This window comes from Eubalaena glacialis, chromosome 4 (assembly GCF_028564815.1).
Source record: "Eubalaena glacialis isolate mEubGla1 chromosome 4, mEubGla1.1.hap2.+ XY, whole genome shotgun sequence".
Lineage (NCBI taxonomy): Eukaryota > Metazoa > Chordata > Mammalia > Artiodactyla > Balaenidae > Eubalaena > Eubalaena glacialis.
The window spans coordinates 120,252,200-120,270,547 of NC_083719.1; the positions used below are offsets into that span (position 1 = coordinate 120,252,200).

General features: G+C 45.0%; 1 protein-coding gene across 6 annotated transcripts in view; it reads left to right on the forward strand.

The window, feature by feature from the left end:
* ARHGAP26 (Rho GTPase activating protein 26) overlaps nucleotides 1–18,348 on the forward strand; it is a 496,856-nt gene that overhangs the window by 100,438 nt on the left and 378,070 nt on the right. For all 6 annotated transcript variants that reach the window (XM_061189774.1, XM_061189777.1, XM_061189778.1 and 3 more), the window contains exons 2-3: nucleotides 15,787–15,882; nucleotides 17,840–17,901. In XM_061189774.1, the coding sequence (XP_061045757.1) occupies nucleotides 15,787–15,882; nucleotides 17,840–17,901 (158 nt within the window). The remainder of the gene's footprint in view (nucleotides 1–15,786; nucleotides 15,883–17,839; nucleotides 17,902–18,348) is intronic.

The following is an 18,348-nucleotide window of genomic DNA, read 5'->3' on the forward strand; positions in this document are numbered from 1 at the left end:
GCAGTGTCATTTAGTCCAGGATTTTTGCCTTTGCTTTCATCTGCAATGTGTGAAAGGAAAATTTTAATTTGTAGATGCATTAGGGTTTTCTAAGCATATGAGGAAAACCATTAAGGACTCAAATGTGTTTTTCATAGTTCACTAGAATGGGGTTCTTTGATTAGTTTGGTGAATCAGTGAGGCAAAAATTTCTTAACTCTTATTCTAATTAAGATTCTCCTTTTGTCAATTCTGTTATCTCTAACCTGCAAGTAAACTTCCACTCAGCCTGTGCTGTGAGCATCTAAGCTACCAGCATCTAAGGGCTTCCCTGTGCTTTGCTCTCTTTCATAATATATTTTCTCTTTCTCTCTTTCTTTCTCCCTTCCTTCCTTCCTTCCTTCCTTCTCTCTCTCTCTCTTTCTTTCTCTCTCTCTCTCTCCCCTCTGTCTGTCTTTCCTTCCTCCCTCCCTCCCTTCCTCCTTCCCTTCCTTCCTTCCTTCCTTCCCACGACAACCCTGTGAGGTACATATTATCCTCATAGTTATCTGAACGTTTGGGAAGGTTGAGTAATTTGCCCAAAGTCAGACATCTAGTAATTGGCAGATCCAGGGTTTGAACCCCTGTTCATGGCATCCATGCACTTCACACTCTTCTGAATTGCCCTTGACTTTGCTCTGTGCGTGTGTGTGTGTGTGTGTGTGTGTGCGCGCGCGCGCGTATTTGTACTTGAATGGCCTGGAAATACCCTTTTTTATTCCTTTCACTTGATTAGTCCCTCTTAAAATAGATTTCTTTGTTTTAACTAAGCAAACCATCACTCTTTTCCTTCAGGGAGTTTTTCCTGTGCTGATCTGCTGTCTTATAAGGTCTTGGGGCATTATGTAAATGTAATTGTTCTGAATCCTGTACCTCAGTGTTCTGTGTCCTTGTTCTGCTTTGTGTCAGGGCTGAGCAATTCACATTTAGGGCTGGAGTCTGCTTTGTGTCAGGGCTGAGTAATTCACATTTAAGGCTGGAGTCTTTAGAGGTTGAGTTTTCATCTGTTGACCTAAAACAAATAGACTGCCAGTTATTTTTCCAGCAAAAATGGGTTTATTCAGGATCAACAAAGAATTGCAATTTGGGTTCTGCAACCATGGTGAGCCACATGTGAGCCCCTGCCCAGCAAGGAGAGGTGAACTCTTTTAAAGAGGGGAAAAGGAAGTTGGAAGGGCTATATAGTAAACAAAGAGTCCATTTGGAGGAATTGAGTGTTTAAAATATAGTGGCTTTTCATAGGCTGAGTTTTGACAGTGTCTCATAGGATGAGCTCTACCAACAAGAAGAGGAAGTCTTTCTACTTCCTTTTGGGCTCTGCTATCACTGTAGGGTGTGAGAACTCCCCCTTCTGGCCTCCCAACTCTATTTTAATTGAGGTTTTTGTTTATAAATTTTTTCATTTCCCCCTTTTGATCAAGATCCTTCTCTGAAAGCATCACTGGTCAAGAGTTAGGTTTTCCGGTTTTAGCAGCTTTTTGTCCCTCAATGTAAGGAAGGACCTTTTCTGAGTGTAGTGTTCCACATCGGAGGGAAAGTGCACAGAAACCTACTGAGGTCACATCCAAGTAGTAAGGAGGGGTAGGAGGGGGAACTCTCAGGCACTTTTATCTAAAGTCCATGTGTTATCAAGATCATAGTCATTGGATACCATCTGAAATATTGTGTCATCATCAAAGGTTTGGCAGACAAACTTTCTGCAGTCCTGGTCCAGATATCTTGGAAAAGCTGTCTCATCAGATATTGTCTGCTTCAGTTCCGGGGAATCTTTACATTCAGGTCACCAGATGATGTGCAGATCCAGTTTGGTTTGCTGCTTTCTTTAGGTGTGTTATGTAAATACAAGAGTCTGTTCCCTGGATTTCGGCTGCACAAAGGTTAGTTAGTAGTACCTGATAGGGGCCTTTCCAGTGAAGTGAAGAGAGTCTTTCTGGAGGTGTCTTTTCCAGTAAATGAAACATCCAGGTTGCAAGGTGTGATACTTAAGGTATTCACCTCCTGAGAGTGCACTGTGAAAAGACTGCTCTACCAAAATGGTTTTTTTTTTTTTTTTTAATTTTTGAATTTTATTTTATTTATTTTTTTATACAGCAGGTTCTTATTAGTTATCCAAAAATGGTTATTTTTAATAGAAGCAATTAGGCCTTTGCAATATTGGAGTAGCTCTCCTTTTACCATTTGTGAGTTAAAAGAAACATGAGCCAAGTGCATTGGGCATCTTGCGACTGTCTCAAAGGGTGAAAGTTTGAGTTTCAGAAGGGGTGGATCCCAGATTTAGAAAGGTCAATGGCGATGCTTTTTGCAAAGGTATTTGGAGGGCCTCTACAAATTTTTCCAGTTGAGTCTTAATAATGCCATTAGTGCATTCGACTAAAACAGAGAATTGAGGGTGATAAGCTCAGTGAAAGTGTTATAAAACCAGCCAAACAGTGCAGACTTGTTGAAGTACTTGATCAGTAAAGTGGGTTCCATGATCATTATGAAGGTTGAGAGGAGTTCCCCAGGTAGGGACAATCTTTTCCAAAAGAACTTTAGCTGCAGAAGAGGCAGTAGCCTGTCTGCAAGGGGAGGCTTCATCCAGTCCAGTATGAAAACATACAATGACTAAAATATATTTATATCAACAAGAGGGAGGAAGCTGTATGAAATCTATTTGCCAGACTTGAATGATCTATTAGGCAGTTTAAAATGTTGAAGAGCAGTACCCAGGCTTCCCTAGGTTGTACTTTGGACAAGTGGGACAAGTGAGGTAGGCACTTCTTGCAGTCTTGTTAATGTTTCCCAACAATATTGATTCACAAATGCTATCATTTTGTCAGTAGACCAATGGCTGAATGGATGTGCAGTGGTGAGGAGTGAGTGGGAATTTTAGAGTCTCCAGTAGGACTGGTTGTTATTTGGGATGAACCAGTGCTTTCTCTTTTTATCAAACCAACGATTGTTTAATTTTCAACCTTGTTTTTCCTTTTTTGAGGCCAGTTGTTAGGCTTCTCTAGCCAGCTTTTCTAAGTTACATTTGGGGAACTATTTATTTGGACTATGACAGAGGTTTGGCTACTCTTGGTTTCTTTAAGGGCAGCATTCCTTGCAGAAATGTCAGCAGGTGATTTCCCATAGCTTCCAGAGAATCAAGTTTAGAATGCCCTGGAATCTTAATAATAACTAACGTGGTGAGTTAAAGTATCACAACTGATAATTCCTGAACATAGGGGCCATTTAAAATTTTATTTCTCCTGGAAGTAAGGAAGCCATGTTGCTTCCACAGCATTCCAAAATCATGAGCTATTCTGAAAGCATATCTACTATCAGTATAAATACTGGCAGTTTTGCCCTTGCCGAACGTATTGGCCTGTGTAAGAGCGTATAATTCAGCCTGTTGGGCTGAGGTAGCCATAGGTAAAGATGTTGCCTCAACAATATCAAAAGGAGTTGAAATAGCACACCCAGCACAACGTTCGCATTGTCATCTTTTAAATAAGAAGCATCAGTGAACCATGAGAAGTTAACCTTACCCAAAGGAATTTACTACAGGTCATCACAAAGAGTCAGGAGGTGATCTATCAGCATTGAGCAGTTGTGAGGGACTTTTTCGGTGACATAGGGGAGAAGAGTAGCTAGGTGAAGTGTATTATAATGTAATAAGTGAGGAGCAATTAACACAAGGACTTCATAGGAGGTGAGGTGGCTGACAGAAATGTTGAGTGTGATGAAAATTCAGGAGGGCTTCTACTGCATGAGGTACAAAAATGGTTAAAGGGGATCCCACAATGATTTTCTTGTTGGCCTTAACCAAAAGGGCAATGACAGTAATGGCTCTAAGGCAAGAGGGTTTTCCCTGTGCCATAGCGCCCAGTTGCTGGCTGTAATGCTGTCTGGTCGATGGTGGTCCCCATGTTTTTGGGTGAGTACCCCAAGGATGTTCCCTTCCGTTCATTTCCCTATACAAAAAGGAAAAAGGGAATCTGATAAATGGGATGCCCAAAGGCAAGTGGGTTCACTAAATTCTCCTTTAAGGCTTTAAAAGGCTGTGTTGTCTGGTTCTTCCTATAAAATTAGGTCAGGGTGGTTGTTCTTCAGTAAAACACACAGAAGTTTGGCCATTAGAGAGAAATTTGGAATCCAGTTTCAGTAATAACCAACTAGCCTGAGAAAACCTCACAGTTGGTTGCTTAGTTTTGGGTTTTGGGAAACTTAAGACACCATGAAGCCTATCTGGATCTAGGTGTAGCCTTTGTTCTGATATCAGATACCTTAAATATTGAACCTGGGTTTTGGCAAACTGCAGTTTTTTCTTGGTGACCTTATGTCCCTTTAAGGCTAAAAGCTTTAGCAAGTGTATGTTATCTTCCAGTGAGGAGGCTTGAGAAGAAGAACAAAGAAGTAAATCATCAACCTATAGCAACAAAGTAGAACTTCCAGAGAACTTTTTATCATCCAAATCAGCCTTCAGGATTTGTGAGAAATAAATTTCTGAGGCATTACTGTTCAGGTGAATTGTCTTTTCTTCCCAAGTGAAGGCAAAGAGGTGCTGGCTAACTTCAACTGGAATACTAAATAATGCCCTGCATTCATCAATTACAGTAAAGAATTTGCTTCCGTGGGAATGGATGTTAGTAATGTATGAGGGTTAAGAACAGCAAGGTGTCGAGGGATAATGTTGTTTCTTGCTCAGAGGTCCTGGACAAACCTCTACCCTCGGCCCTTAGATCTTCTTACCATAAAAATAAGAGTATTACAGGAAATAGTGCCTAGTGCAAGGGATAATGAGGCCTTGAGACTTGTAATATTCTATTATGGGCTTTGTACCTTGAAGGGCTTCTTATAGGGTATTGATTAATTCTGGGGAGAGGTTTTGAGGGATCTATTTGAATCTTGATGCGAGGTGCGCTATGAATTTTGTCAATATCAGTTGGAGATTTTGCCCCTAAGAAGGTTGGTAGCTGATTCAATAGGGACAAATGATCAGTGTTTCCAGAATCAGCCCTAGTATCATCAGAAATGGAGCAAATATAAGATGTGAAAGGGTCATTTAATTCACCTGGTTAGCTGCTTTGATGACTACTGTCAACTTCTAGAGTTATTTTCCCCTTTAGGAGAAAGAAATTTCAGCATGATACTTTTCTAAGAAATCTAAGCCTAATAAATGGATGGGGCAGAGGAACTACAGAGAAAAGGGTGTTATCTCTCAAAGAGCCTACACAAAAGGGAGTAGGTTCAGAGACAGGAACCTTTTGAGGTTCATTAGAGATCCTCACTATTTGAACTCATTTAGTATCCTGAGGCTAGGGCTGTTTTGTCATAGTGGGGTTGAGCACCGAGAGTGTAGCTCCAATGTCAGGACTGGAAGAGATTCATCCATAATCTGGAGAAATATTTCTCCTAGCCGATTAAGAAGGAGGGTTGGGAAGAGCCTCTATAGTTCGTTGCAACTCCGCCATTGAGAATTGGGAGGACGTTGGAAAGGCTGGTTTGAGAGCTGAAGGTACCTGAAGTGCTTAAATTTGTAGTAATCTCTTTTCCAATGTCCTGGCTCTTTACAGTAATAGCAGAAACTAGGAGGGTTTTGGTTTCATTTTGGGGCCTTCATTTGCTGTAGTTGAAGATTAAGAATTATAGCAGTTTTCCTTTTAGGTGACTCATCCACAGTGTGAGAGAGCTGGTTTGCCAGATTAACTAAATCTGGAGTGGACATAGTTTCCTATTCCATCCTGGTCCTTTTTACTAGAAGGGAAAGGTCCCAGTTTAGCCCATTAATAAACATAGAGTTAAGAGCTGTGTGAATGGAACCAGTATCTGAAGGAAGACCAGAATTTCTTTTAAAAATAATCTGAAGTCAGTTGTAATACTTATGAACAGGTTCATCAGATTTTTGTTTGAATGCCTGAATTTTGTCTTGATCAACAGACTTTGGAAAAGCCCTAGGAATTCCCTGATGAAGTTGCCTAGTGATTGCCTGAGCCTGTTAATACAGTAAGTCAGTGGGCTGGTCTCCCAGTTGTAATTCTAGGGACCTTCAGGATTTTCCCTATTAGCAGTTTTCATCCAATGCTGGGCCTGGCCTTCACCTACAAGCATATGACTAGCAGATATAAGTCAGAGCAATAAGGTTGATAAATTTGAATGGCTATATTAAATTCCCCAGCAAATCTGTGAGGATTTTTGGTTACTTTGGGAAAATCTTTGACTGTGGTTTGCAGTTCAACTTCAGTCCAGGGAATATAAGAAATTAAGTGTTTGGCCTCTGGATCCTCAGAAAACTTAATTAGAGGATCAGGTTCTGATAGGTTTAGAGGAACAGGCAGTGGTAAAGGGAAGTTCGACCAGAGACTTATTAATATGGGGGAATTGAGGGTTTAGAGGTGTAGGTGGCATAGAAGGAAAGGAAGAAGATGGCACCAGAGGCAGAGCCTGGGACAAAGGAACCCGGGAAGAGGAGCTGGAGGCTTTAGAAGCCACTTTATCTTTCTTTAATCATTTGTTTGTCTCAGTTAATCTTAAGATCTTATTTTGCAGAAAGGCAATTTTAGGCTTCTGATAATGTTTAGAAGCCTCAAAATACCAATCAAAATAGGCATTTCATTCAGTTTTGGAAATTTTTGAGCTGTGGTTGTCCAATTCGGTTTTAAGAGAAGTTTGGGGATTTCAAAAGTTCCCCATAATGGCTTTGATATTCTAAATTGCCTTTGGTTAGGTAGGTCCATTTAGTTAGAAATGCGCCTGAGGAAGGATTGTGGTATTTAAACAAAATTGGCTGGAATCCCGATGTGGGGAGTGCCCTCAAAATAGTCACATAACTGGGCTCCCATCTCTCAGAGGTTTTTCTCTTGAGCAGAGAGTAATTTTCAAACAGCCTAAACAGCTCAAACAGCCTGCAGGCCGAATACCAGCCAGTGCTAAGGGAACAATCTGGTCCTGAAAGAGTTGGGCTGAAGGCCGCACAGCACAGCTCTAACGACACAGCCTAATTCTGAAGGAGTCAGGCCAAAGATATAACAGCACAGTTCCACTAGAGCAGTTCAGTCCCCGAGAAGTTAGGCCAAAGGCTTAACAGCACAGTTCCAGTAGAACAGCCCCAGCCCCTACTTCAAAAGGAATCAAGCCAAAAGCTGAAGTGGCACAGTTCCAATGAAACAGCCCCTATTCCAAAAGGAATGGACTGAAGGCTAGCACAGTTTGAATTGGAACAGCCTGACTTCAAAAATCAGGCTGAAGTGCCAGGTGAGTGCTTGAATATAGAACAATGCCTTAACCAGAAAGGACAAAGTCTTAAAAATAGATCCCAAATAAGATCTGCAGAGGTTCAAAACGCAAAGAGGGCAGAAGCTTGGATTTGGAGAGAGGGAGAAAAACTTACCCTCAAACCCCAGGGTTGGTGAGAAAAGCAGTGAGCAAATAATGGGCTTGAAGTGGGTGTCACACCTGTTTGCTCACCAGCCTTGGAGTCATTGGGGGCCTTCTCTGGATCCCCATTTGGGCCACCAAAATCTTGACCTCAAACAAATAGACTGCCAGTTATTTCTCTAGTACAAAGTGGGTTTATTTGGAATCAACAAAGATTTTCCCTTTGGGATCTACAATCATGGTGAGCCACATGCGAGTCCCTGCCCAGCAAGGAGAGGAGAACCCTTTCAAAGAGGGGAGAAGGAAGCTGGGAGGGCTATAGTAAACAAAGAATCCATTGGAGGAATTGAGAGTTCAAAGCATAGTGGCTTTTCATTGGCTGACTTGTGACAGTCTCTCATTGGCTAAGTTCTTGCCAGGCAAGAAGAGGAAGTCTTTCTTTTTCCTCCTGAGCACTAACTTTGTAGGGCATGAGAGCTTGCCCTTCTGGCCTCCTGACACTATTTTAATTAGATTTTATTAATTTTTATTAATTTTTATACATTGTAGGCCTGATGCTGACTCACTTAACATAATGATCATTGATTAGCAAATGTTCATTAAGCACCTACTATGTGACATGCACTGTCATTCAGCTAGTCCTTGATTTCCTTATCTATAAAAGATCAAATGTAATCACTTAAACTCTCAATATTCTTATGAGGAAAAGCTAATATAGCACTTGGGAAATACAAATGTCTTTGTATACATCATTTGTATATACAGTTGACCCTTAAACAACGTGGGTTTGAGCTGGGTGGGTCCACTTATATGTGGATAGTTTTCCATTGTAAATACTACAGTACTACATGGTCTGTGGTTGGTTGAATCTGCAGATGTGGAAGAACTGTGAATACAGAGGGCCAACTATAAGTTATATGTGATTGACCCCCGTGTTGTTCAAGGGTCAGCTGTAATTATGTATATACAGTGATGATGCTATTGATCACTCATAACTGGACCTGAACTTGGAGTTTTTAGTAGGGAGCAGAGTTTCTTTGAATCCCTCATGCTCTCCTTATCTCCAGGCTGAGTGGTGGGCACCATTGTCCAGGTTGAGAGGTGTCGTCCCACAGGGAGAAAGCCCCTTGACCGTGGTTGTGTGTTCTTGGGTGAAGTGGGATGGAAAGTCAGAGTAGAAGTTCCCAAACTAAGTTCTGGGCTAGCTTCTTAGTGAAAGGCTTAATCAGTGTTTAAGTTGATCTAGTCTCTCTTCTGTATAAAAATCTGGTTTCCATTTCCTTGGGGATGAAGTTCAAATTCGTTAGCTTGGCATTCAATTCCTTTTAACTTCTCTTCCCAGTCTTATCTCCTATCCATCAAGCTGGGCTTCCTGCTATTTCTGGGTAGGTCCTCTCCTTTTGCATCTCTTTGCTTCCCATTCCTGCTTCTAGAATACCTTCCCATCCCTGCCTCCCTGCCCTGCACCTCCTCCCATTTCTAGATATCCAAATACTACTGAACTTTTAAGGTGCACTTCAAATGCCACTTCCTATTCTTTTTTTTTTCTGGGAAGCCTCCTTCAGTGGTCCCAGCTGAAATAGTATCCCTCTTACACTTCTGTGGCTACTTTTTTTTCTTTTAACTCTCAGATTGCCTTAGCATGCACTGCTTTAATTTATGTTTGTATACACAGATTGACCCTTCTAAATTGTGTTCTCCTCCAGGATATGGAATGTGTACGTGTCATCTTTTTATTCCTTTGAGCACACTGATATTAGATTCTCAAATATTTGAGTAAATTAGACAATATGGTATAATAGTTAAGAGTTTGGGGATCAGAGAGACCAGGTTTCTTAAACTACCAGTTATAACTGTAGTTATTAACTGTGTGGCTGTGACAGGTTGTTTAACCTCTTTGAGTCTGTTTACCGGTCTGCAAAATGGGAGTAATAATACGTGCTCAGTACGATGGTTGTAGGGACAAAATGATTTAAATTGCTTAATAGGTACATGTTACACAGTAAATATCCAATAAACTAATGCATGATATATTTAAAAGTTATTTTGATATAGATTAAGGTGGGTTTGGTCTCCCATATTATTCTTGAAGGATGTTTTCACGCAAATAGAATCAGAAACCTCATCTGGAAAAGGATGACACAACCTTTCTTTGTTCTCTATTTGATTTCATTTAAAAAATCAACTCTGAAAATTTAATTACCCTTAGTGCTCTGGTTGAAAAAACAGATTCTCTGGAGTCAGTGCTGGCTATGGCCTCATTTAGGAAATGAAGTTCTAGGGGAAATGGCCTTAGGGAAAGCACGCAGATGTGTAATCAGAATGCACATTATATGTCGTGCCGTGGCTGTTGTGGTTGGTGGGCATATCACCCTTTGGAGAGATGAGAGGTTTTCCGAGTCTTCTCCAGCCAGATTTGAAAGAATGCGAGAGACACTTCGGTGGTGACTTCATCCCTCCAGCCCTTCTCCTCCATGTCTCAGGCTTGAATGGATAAGATCAACACAGCTTCTTGGAATGTATTAGGACACTTCTTCCCCCACGGAGGCCAGGGCCCCTCCCTCCATTGCTGATTGACAAATGCCCACTGGACATTTGCTTCTCCGGTGGGTGTCTTCATCAGTGGGACAGGTTGAAGGTTGGCCCTGTTGTTTCTCCTTGAGTCTTGGCACACCTTCTCTGATACAGCTGCTCGCCATCTAGAGGCCACAGGCAAGACTGCACATCACAGAAACTAGACGAATGTTAGTATTGTAAGATTTGGACATTGTCTGTTTCTTTTTGCGTATATAATGTAGGGTTCAGGCGTTTAACAAGGGGACGTCGCTTGTTTTTCTTACAGTTACTCAGTTTAAAATGCCACCTGCAGACCTGGGGAAATGCCTCTCTCCAGGCACAGGTTTTGGTAGGATGTGTTCTCAGCTTGCCCAGATACGGGGAAAGAGAGAAGAGTCAACTGGGAATGCTTCTTACATCTGTTTTAGCTCCAGGCTTGGGGACGTGCTGGGGCTGAAAGGGGACACCTAGCTGTGACCAACAGTTGGCATGTTTGTAGCTCATTTTCCCTGGTCACTTGGTGTAGAGAAGGTTTTACTTTACATGCATGCTGCCAGATCTTTCTTCAGCTCCGTGGGGATCTTCCTCAATGGACAGCATCAGGGCAGGTGGTTGTATGTTAACAGTAAACACATTCTTACATATGTAAGCTCCAACCAGACTTACATAAGTTGGAAAGTTTCACCTAATGTACCTAATCTGCTTCTTTTCACTCATCAAGCATAAAATCGGGAATTTCACCTTTGAGTGTGATGAACTAGTGGAGTGCCTGACTTCCTCTCTCCCTTTGTTCTTTCTGTGACACCCGCTCTCAGTCAGGCACTGTGCTAGGTTCTGAGGATACATGATCTGAGGATACAGTGGTGAGCATGAAGGGACACAGTCCTCACCTTTATGGAACTTACAGGTCAGGGAGATACTAATCAAATAATTATCTGAGCGATATAAAATTGCTGTGAGGAAGAGGTACATAGGATTCTGGGAGTGAAATTGGGGCGGGGTTTGGTCTGATTAGACGAGTCAGGGAAGGCTTCCTGGAGGAAGGAATTGTTGAGCTGAGGGCTGCCGGCAGGAGTCGGGCCTGTTCCAGGAACTGGCAGAGGCCAGGGTTTCTAGAGCCCACTGGGGGGTGGTGGCCCAGACCCTGCAGGACCTCTCAGGCCTTGGAAGGGACTTTGATCTTTGTTCTTAGAGCTCTGGGAAACCGTCGCAGGGTTCACTGCTGGAGCCGACATGATTGGGTGGAGAACTGCCGGAGGGACAAAAGTGGTTGTGGTGAGACCAGGGAGGGGCAGCTGCAGTTATCCAGGCAATGGGGGTATTTGGTTTAGGGTTTGCTGGTAGTGATGGAGTGTGCAGAACCGAGATACTTAGGAGGCAAAATGGACAGACTTGGGAAGGACACCATTGCCGTCAAGGACGACGCATGGGTGTCTGACTCTGACTTGTGTGGCAGGATGAATGATGGTGCCCTTTGCCCAATGAGGGACATAGGAAGGGGCCCTTGGTTGGCTCTCTGGGGAGCCGGTAGGAGGGGAGAGAGAATTTCATTTTGAGTGTGTTGAGTTTTACCTGGGAATGGGGCTTATGGGGAAAAGCTGCAACCTCTCGGACTCACGTCCACCTCTCAGCTCTCATCGTGGGTCCTCTCATCTGGGGAATCTCAGACACTCCAGACAAGCCAAGTTGTGTTGCTGTGGCCAATCAGATGGATGCAACAGGTTTTGAGGGCTACCTTGTTCAGCCCTGTCCTAGGCACTCATTGTGCATTGTGATACAAAACCACTCATGAATAGTTCCAGAGTCATTCCAAATGCAGGATGATGGGGCACAGAGTGTAAGTGTAATTGGCTTTCAGAGAAGGGAGAGATTAACAAGGCCTGGGGACTTTGGTGTTCTTGTGTTTTAAGCAGCCAGGAGGCCAATCCTGTTGCAAGTGCTTCTTTCGGCAGTTGGTCTTTATTAACTGTAGTCAGTTTCTAAGTCCAGGAACATGTGACAGAATAGCAAAACGTTTTAAGGGTAGTTATATCCAATCTTGGTAACTTTGGAGGTCAGATGCACTGAAAATACATATAATTGTAAGGTTACCTTGAGTCCTTCATTATGTGCGTGTTCATGAGCCTGTGTGTTTGTGCACATGTGTGTTAAGTTTTACCAAAGGAAAAAAAGGAAGTGGCTTGACTTGTGCTATTACTGGTAAAGCTTGTGTAAATCAAGGTATATTCTAACTTAAAAAATTAGGATAAGCCAGCTGTTTTGGTGAAAGAAAGGTTTACGCTTGGCTTACTCTCTTAAACTCTGCAGAATTAGTGTCTACTGTGGCAGAGCATGGCATCTCCAGGAAGAGAAGGGCACTTTTCTCTGGTCCCCGAGTGAGCAGGCAGCTTTAGGAGCAGCCCGTCAGGGCCCAGACTTCCAGCTGCTTCCATATCCCTACCCGCCTGGTCTCCTCACTCAGCGGCAGAGCCTACTTACTCTGTAAAGCAGATCCTTGTCCTCCCTGGAGGCTGCCAGTCACGCCTTCTCTCCACTCTGGCCAGCATTCTGCCTTTCTAGCAACAGATGTTTCTGCAAAGTAAATATTATTGCCTCTGCTTGGCTCCTCACTGTGTCTTGCACTGCCTGAACATGAAACAGTGGGGTTATATGAGCAGGGGGCCACGAAGCTTGGCATGCACCCAGCGCCAGCCTCCCCGCCTTCTCCTCTCCTCTTACTGGAATGTGCATGTGAGATTCCTGTGTGCATCGGAGTGAAAGGCTCCAGAAAGAAGTCTCTGTGCAGCTGCATATCCAACATGATCACCTACATAAGATGCCAGCACTCTTACTGGGTGGCAGTAGCCAAGAGGCAGTGGCTTTTGGGTGTTCTCTTTTTGATGTCCTCTCTGTTGTCCCAAGTAATGGAGAGGAGTTGATCTGAACGGGGTGAGGCAGCATGTGGTGTGCCCACAAGGACCTCAGTTCAGAGGACTTGGTCGAGTTGCAGATCCACTTCTTAGAGGTTGTGTGCTCTTATGTCAGTCCTTTAACTTCTCTGAGCTCTCCGTACAGGTAATCATGCTTCCCTTCCCTGGGTCCTGTTACTGGAGGACTAATGTATTAAGGAAGAGTAGCCCAGCCTTGCCTAGAACTGAAGCTGACAGCGTACAGAGTGCTTACCCCATGTGTCTCGCTGGCTCTCCTGACAGCCCTGCAGCTTAGGTAGGTCTCCTCACTCAGAGGATGACAACTTCTGTGAGGTGAGTTGACAGAGACTTTATGACTAACCCAGGATTAGTTACATAGCTGGTAAATGGTGGAGCTGAAACTCGAACCCAGGGGCCAGTGGAGGTTGGGGTGAGGGCAAGGGGCTGGGGAAGGGGTTGACCAGTGTAGAACCAGGACCCCATGTAGCGCAAGTGGAGAAGGGAGGTTCTCCAGAGCAAGCTGGAGATGATGTTCCTAAGGTCGGGGAGTAGATGCTGAACAAGGAAACAGCAGGTGTCCACTGTACCTTTACCCAGAGAGTGCTGTGTCTGGCGTGTGTCGTTCAAGCCCATGGTGAGTTCCTTTTCAGATTCCAATAACTGGGCTTCTCACTCTAGCCAGCTGTCCTCCTGGGCCCACAGCCCGGTATTGACTCCATACCAGGACTCGTTACCTAATCTCCCATCCAGGGCACCGGCCTCTTTATCGGCTTCGTGGGGCCTACAGCGCTTCTCGGGGTGTGCTGTGTGCCACCGCACAAGGAAATCAGGTTACCTTCTGGTTGTAAGCTAACAGGCCTGCTCCTGGTTCAGTGGGCCTCCTGTGGAAGGCCCCACAGAGGCCCCATCGTGCATTATTAGCCACTCCTTGATCCTGCCTGGCAGCTGCCCCTGGCAGCGCGGCTTTTCAGGTGTGTGCTGGGAGCTTTCCCAAGCCTGGCTGATTTTTCTCTCGTTTTCCACTTTGTTGAGAAGATGGTCCAACTTGAGTCCTGCTTGCCCCATTGGGGAGGCACAGGGGGGTTGCTGAATGGATAGAGAAGCAGTCCTGTTCTTGCTCTTTGCTCAGGCCTTTCTCTGTGAGTTCTGATCAGGGGAACATTCTGGCAAAGCCAAGACTGAGTACCACCTGCCCACATTCCATGCACCCCACACATGGGGCCTCTCGGAGGGCTTTGTCTTTGTCTGGGAAAGATTATTCTCCCTCGTTTTCTTCCTGCCTGCCTGTGGCCACCCCTGTCCTTCCTCCCCACAGTGTTCTGACTTTCAGATGCATCTGTTTCTTTCTTGACTTGCCAGGGAGTGATGTGTGTTCTCGGGGATCTCCTCAGCCTGGGTTGGCCAGTCTTAAGAGATGCCTGATTTCCCTGTCAGCGTCTTTGGACTTCTGGCCAAGAACGATTCCATTAAATTGACCGAACCAGGGAGAGACCAGAGACTGCTGGCCGTTGGCTCCTGTGTTCTCCTCCACTCCAAGTGCCTTCCTCTTCTGGTGTCGAGCGAGCGGAGGGCCTTGCACAAGCCACAGCTAGCTCAGGACCCACGTCATCCGAGCTCAGGTTGGGAGGGGGGTGGTCCCGGAGCAGGAGCCCCTGGTATCCATACGGTGGTCTGAGCCTCAGACCTGAGAACAGCAGGACGGCCCTGCTTGGCTCTTCCACTGGCACCATTGCTTGGGATGAACACTGGGATCGGTGAACTCAACACTGGCAGCTGGATTTGTGTACAGTCCCCCAACCCCCTCCTCCATACACGTGCATTATTCATCATGTACTGAGCAGGGTGCAGTGCCAGGTACCTGGAGAGGAAACAAACAAACCAGTAGATGGAAAAAACGTGACCACTAACCTCTAGGGACAAATCTAAGAGCTAAAGAGAAGGGCTGAGGATCATGGATGCTTATATTCCAAGAGGCTCTGTTGATCTGTGAAGCCAGAATCCCCGCCCTCCACTCCCCCCAGTACCTTATTAAAGCCAGACCTCGTTGCCAGTTATGCCTCATATTTCCGTCCTCTGGGAATTTGAACATAATGCCATTTCCCCTTCAATGAGGGAAACATGTCCGAGGGTAATTTGAATGATTAGCCTAATCTTCAGGAAGGCTGCACATGGAATTAAGTTAAGCACGTTTGTGCCGAGCAGCCTTGTCTGTCAGGCCACTTAAAGGTGCCTCGGTGGTGTATACCCTTAACAGAAGCTGAGGGTTCAGGAAGGATCATTGGCTTTTATTACTGTCTTAAATGAAAGCTTATTTTTTAAATTTGACAAGGGCCTCCAAGAGGTTTCTTTATAGATACCATGTGTGGGGTGTGTTTTTACCCCAACTCAGAACATTGCCAGGGCTTTGTTTTCGGGGCAGCGGTGGAACGAGGTGACCCAGGAAACTGGTTCAGGTGGAGATTCGTCAGGTTGGCGGCTGCTCTGCTTTGAGTGGAGCCCAGAGGGTTCTGAGAACTCGGGCCTCCCGCGTCCTTGAGTCGGAAGGGGAGGTCTGGGTGCTCCTGTGAAGTTCCAAGCCCTTTGTGCCAGCTCCCTACCCAGTGCCGGTGCATTGCGCTGGGGTGGGGAGTCTTGTTGAGTCTGATGTGAGGGCAGCTTCACTGACCCCCACTGGTGTCAGGTGGAGGCGGCAGGACTCGATGTGTGGCCTGAGGAATTAGAGAGTGAGGACCAGACTTGTTAAAGCAAATGTAGCAAAAATATTAACTTCTGAATTATTTCATGTTATAAACAAGTATTCACTCTTTTGAATTTACATTCTTTTGTGCTCTGAGGTGGACTCAGGAACAGATCTGCTAGCTGCTGTATTAGTAAAAGGACTAAAAAGTGCAGGAAAAATGAAAGCAGGTTTATTTCAGTAATTCATATTTTTTACTCTTTTTTTTTTTTTTTTTTTTGCTAGATTTGTCTTCTGCGAAGCGGAAATTTGCAGATTCCTTAAATGAATTTAAGTTTCAGTGCATAGGAGATGCAGAAACAGATGATGAAATGTGCATAGGTAAGTCATAACCACATGCAAGAGTTTAAAAAGTTCACTGTGGGGACTTCCCTGGTGGCGCAGTCATTGAGAATCTGCCTGCCAATGCAGGGGACACGGGTTCGAGCCCTGGTCTGGGAAGATCCCACATGCCGCGGAGCAACTAGGCCCGTGAGCCACAACTACTGAGCCTGCGCGTCTGGAGCCCGTGCTCCGCAACAAGAGAGGCCGCGATAGTGAGAAGCCCGCGCACTGCGATGAAGAGTGGCCCACGCTTGCGGCAACTAGAGAAAGCCCTCGCACAGAAACGAAGACCCAACACAGTCAAAAATAAATATAAAAATAAATAAATAAAACATAAATTCAGCTATAAAAAAAAAAAAAGTTCACTGTGTACCACAGCTTTCAATGTCCTCCCTGAGTCTTTCCCCTGGAATAGGGAGTATGTAAGTGTTGTAAATTAAGAAGTCAGTATTAAGAGTGGAGCAGGCAGAGTTGAGTGAGGGTCAGGGCCCGGGGCTCTCCAGGGCTTCTCCTCAGAGCCCTGGGATTGCAATGGCTCTCACCCTGCGGCCTGCAGGAGAAAGCGGGAAGGTTCGCTGTGGGGCTCCTATCTCCGCCCTCTGTTAGCGTTCTGCTTCTGGCTGGCTTTGCAACGTTCTTCCCCCAACCACAGTACTTTAGAATTAGAGCAAAAGCAGAACACGGGTAGATGGGAGAAGAGTTAGATCAGAGGTTGCAGGTGATGGCTCATGGGCTGAGGTCCTAATGCAACCATGTTTTCTTGGGCACTCATTTTTTAAAATTGAATTACCATATAAGTTGAATTTATGTAAAGTTCCAGTTTTCTAGCTTCTTTGAAAATTGGGGAGCCTGAGCAGCCGGCCCCTCATTCTGCCCTGGCAACAGTTGGCTAGAGCTATGTAGCTGTCGCTGCCTTCGGATGGGGAGAGGAGCTCCATGTCTGGGTCACGGCCCCACCTCTCCCATGCATTTTCCTTAACAAGAGGCTGAGAGCGGAGGTTACCATTTGTTAGCTTGCTGCCCCGTGTCACTCTTCACCATCCCCTGTCCATCTTCTGTGGGAAACACTGAGCACAGAGGATTTGCAGTGTCAAGACACCTGTCTTTGTCAGGGCCTAGTCATTGCACCTTATTCTTCCATTGGGCATCTTGGTTGACTCCATTAAGTGAGCAAGAGTTGAGCAAGTTACATTGAATTAAGTCACCAAATGCTTATGGATTCCCTGTTAGCAAACAGAAAATCAGGATCTGGGGATGAGCAGAGGGAATTGGGAGACAGCTGAGAGCCGTGAAAACGTATCATTGTTGTAACTCCTGAATATACAGATGTTTTTCCCAGCATTACATGAATATCTCGAATATCCTTAGGGCTATTGTATGCAATGCTTATTCCCTTTGGAATAATTCCGGCGAAAGAGACTGTCCACATGTGACTGCTGTGCTGCCAGCTGTGTTGCAATAATAAGGGGCTTGAGGACTCAGAGAGGAGAAACCCAAGGAAAAGCCAGAGACGTGGCTTCCAATGCCAGCAGTGTTGTTTGTTTAGCTCTGGTGCAAAGAAAAGGTTGGGTTCTGACGCAACCCCACAACAAAGGTTGAGGAGGTCAAATCCTGGGCAGGAAATCCTTGAACTCCAAAGAGGAACTCTGCCCGGTCCAGCCTGGAGCCTGGGAGCTGGCCAGCATCCCATCAGTCCTGGGTTCTCTCAGGAACAGGCAGGTCTTTTCCTTGAAGGAAACCCTTCCCTAGCTAGAGTGCCTGGTAGATTATCCTGCATTTCTGGGTCATCCTTAATGGTTAATGATGAAAAGATAAGGGGAGCCTTGGGAAGAGTTGTCTTTAGGTCTCTGCATATGCTAAGGGATTTCAGTCCATAACACAATAGCTGTATCTGGAAGGGTTCCCAAAGGCCTGTCACTCTACTTCCACCTCATGGCCCCTTTCTCTTTTTCAGCAAGGTCTTTGCAGGAGTTTGCCACTGTTCTCAGGAATCTTGAAGATGAACGGATACGGATGGTGAGTATGGCTGGGCTGCCCTTGGTCCTGGACAGTGTGGTCACATCGAGGGAACACAGGATTTGCTGTCAGAAGAACAGGGTTTGAGTCCAGGCTCTGCCACTTGAGTGCTCTGGGCTCACGAGCAAGCCTCATCTTCTCACCCTTGCTGGGTTTGAAACCTTTTGTAAATATTTAAAGGGTTACCCTGGATAACGTAGAACCACATTGTTGTCCTAAAGATTCACTATAAGGTGTATATATAAAGTATATGACTTAAGGTGGATCTTTTGAATTATTTAACTTTTGGGAGCCTGAGATTCCTTACTGGCAGAATGGGAATGAAGGTGCCCCACCCTGCTCCCCTCCTCCTCTCCTTATTAAACCCATCCAAGAGCTCTCCTTCACTTTTAATTCCAGGGTACCTAACACAGTGCCTGCCATGTTGGTAGGCATCCAATCAAGGGG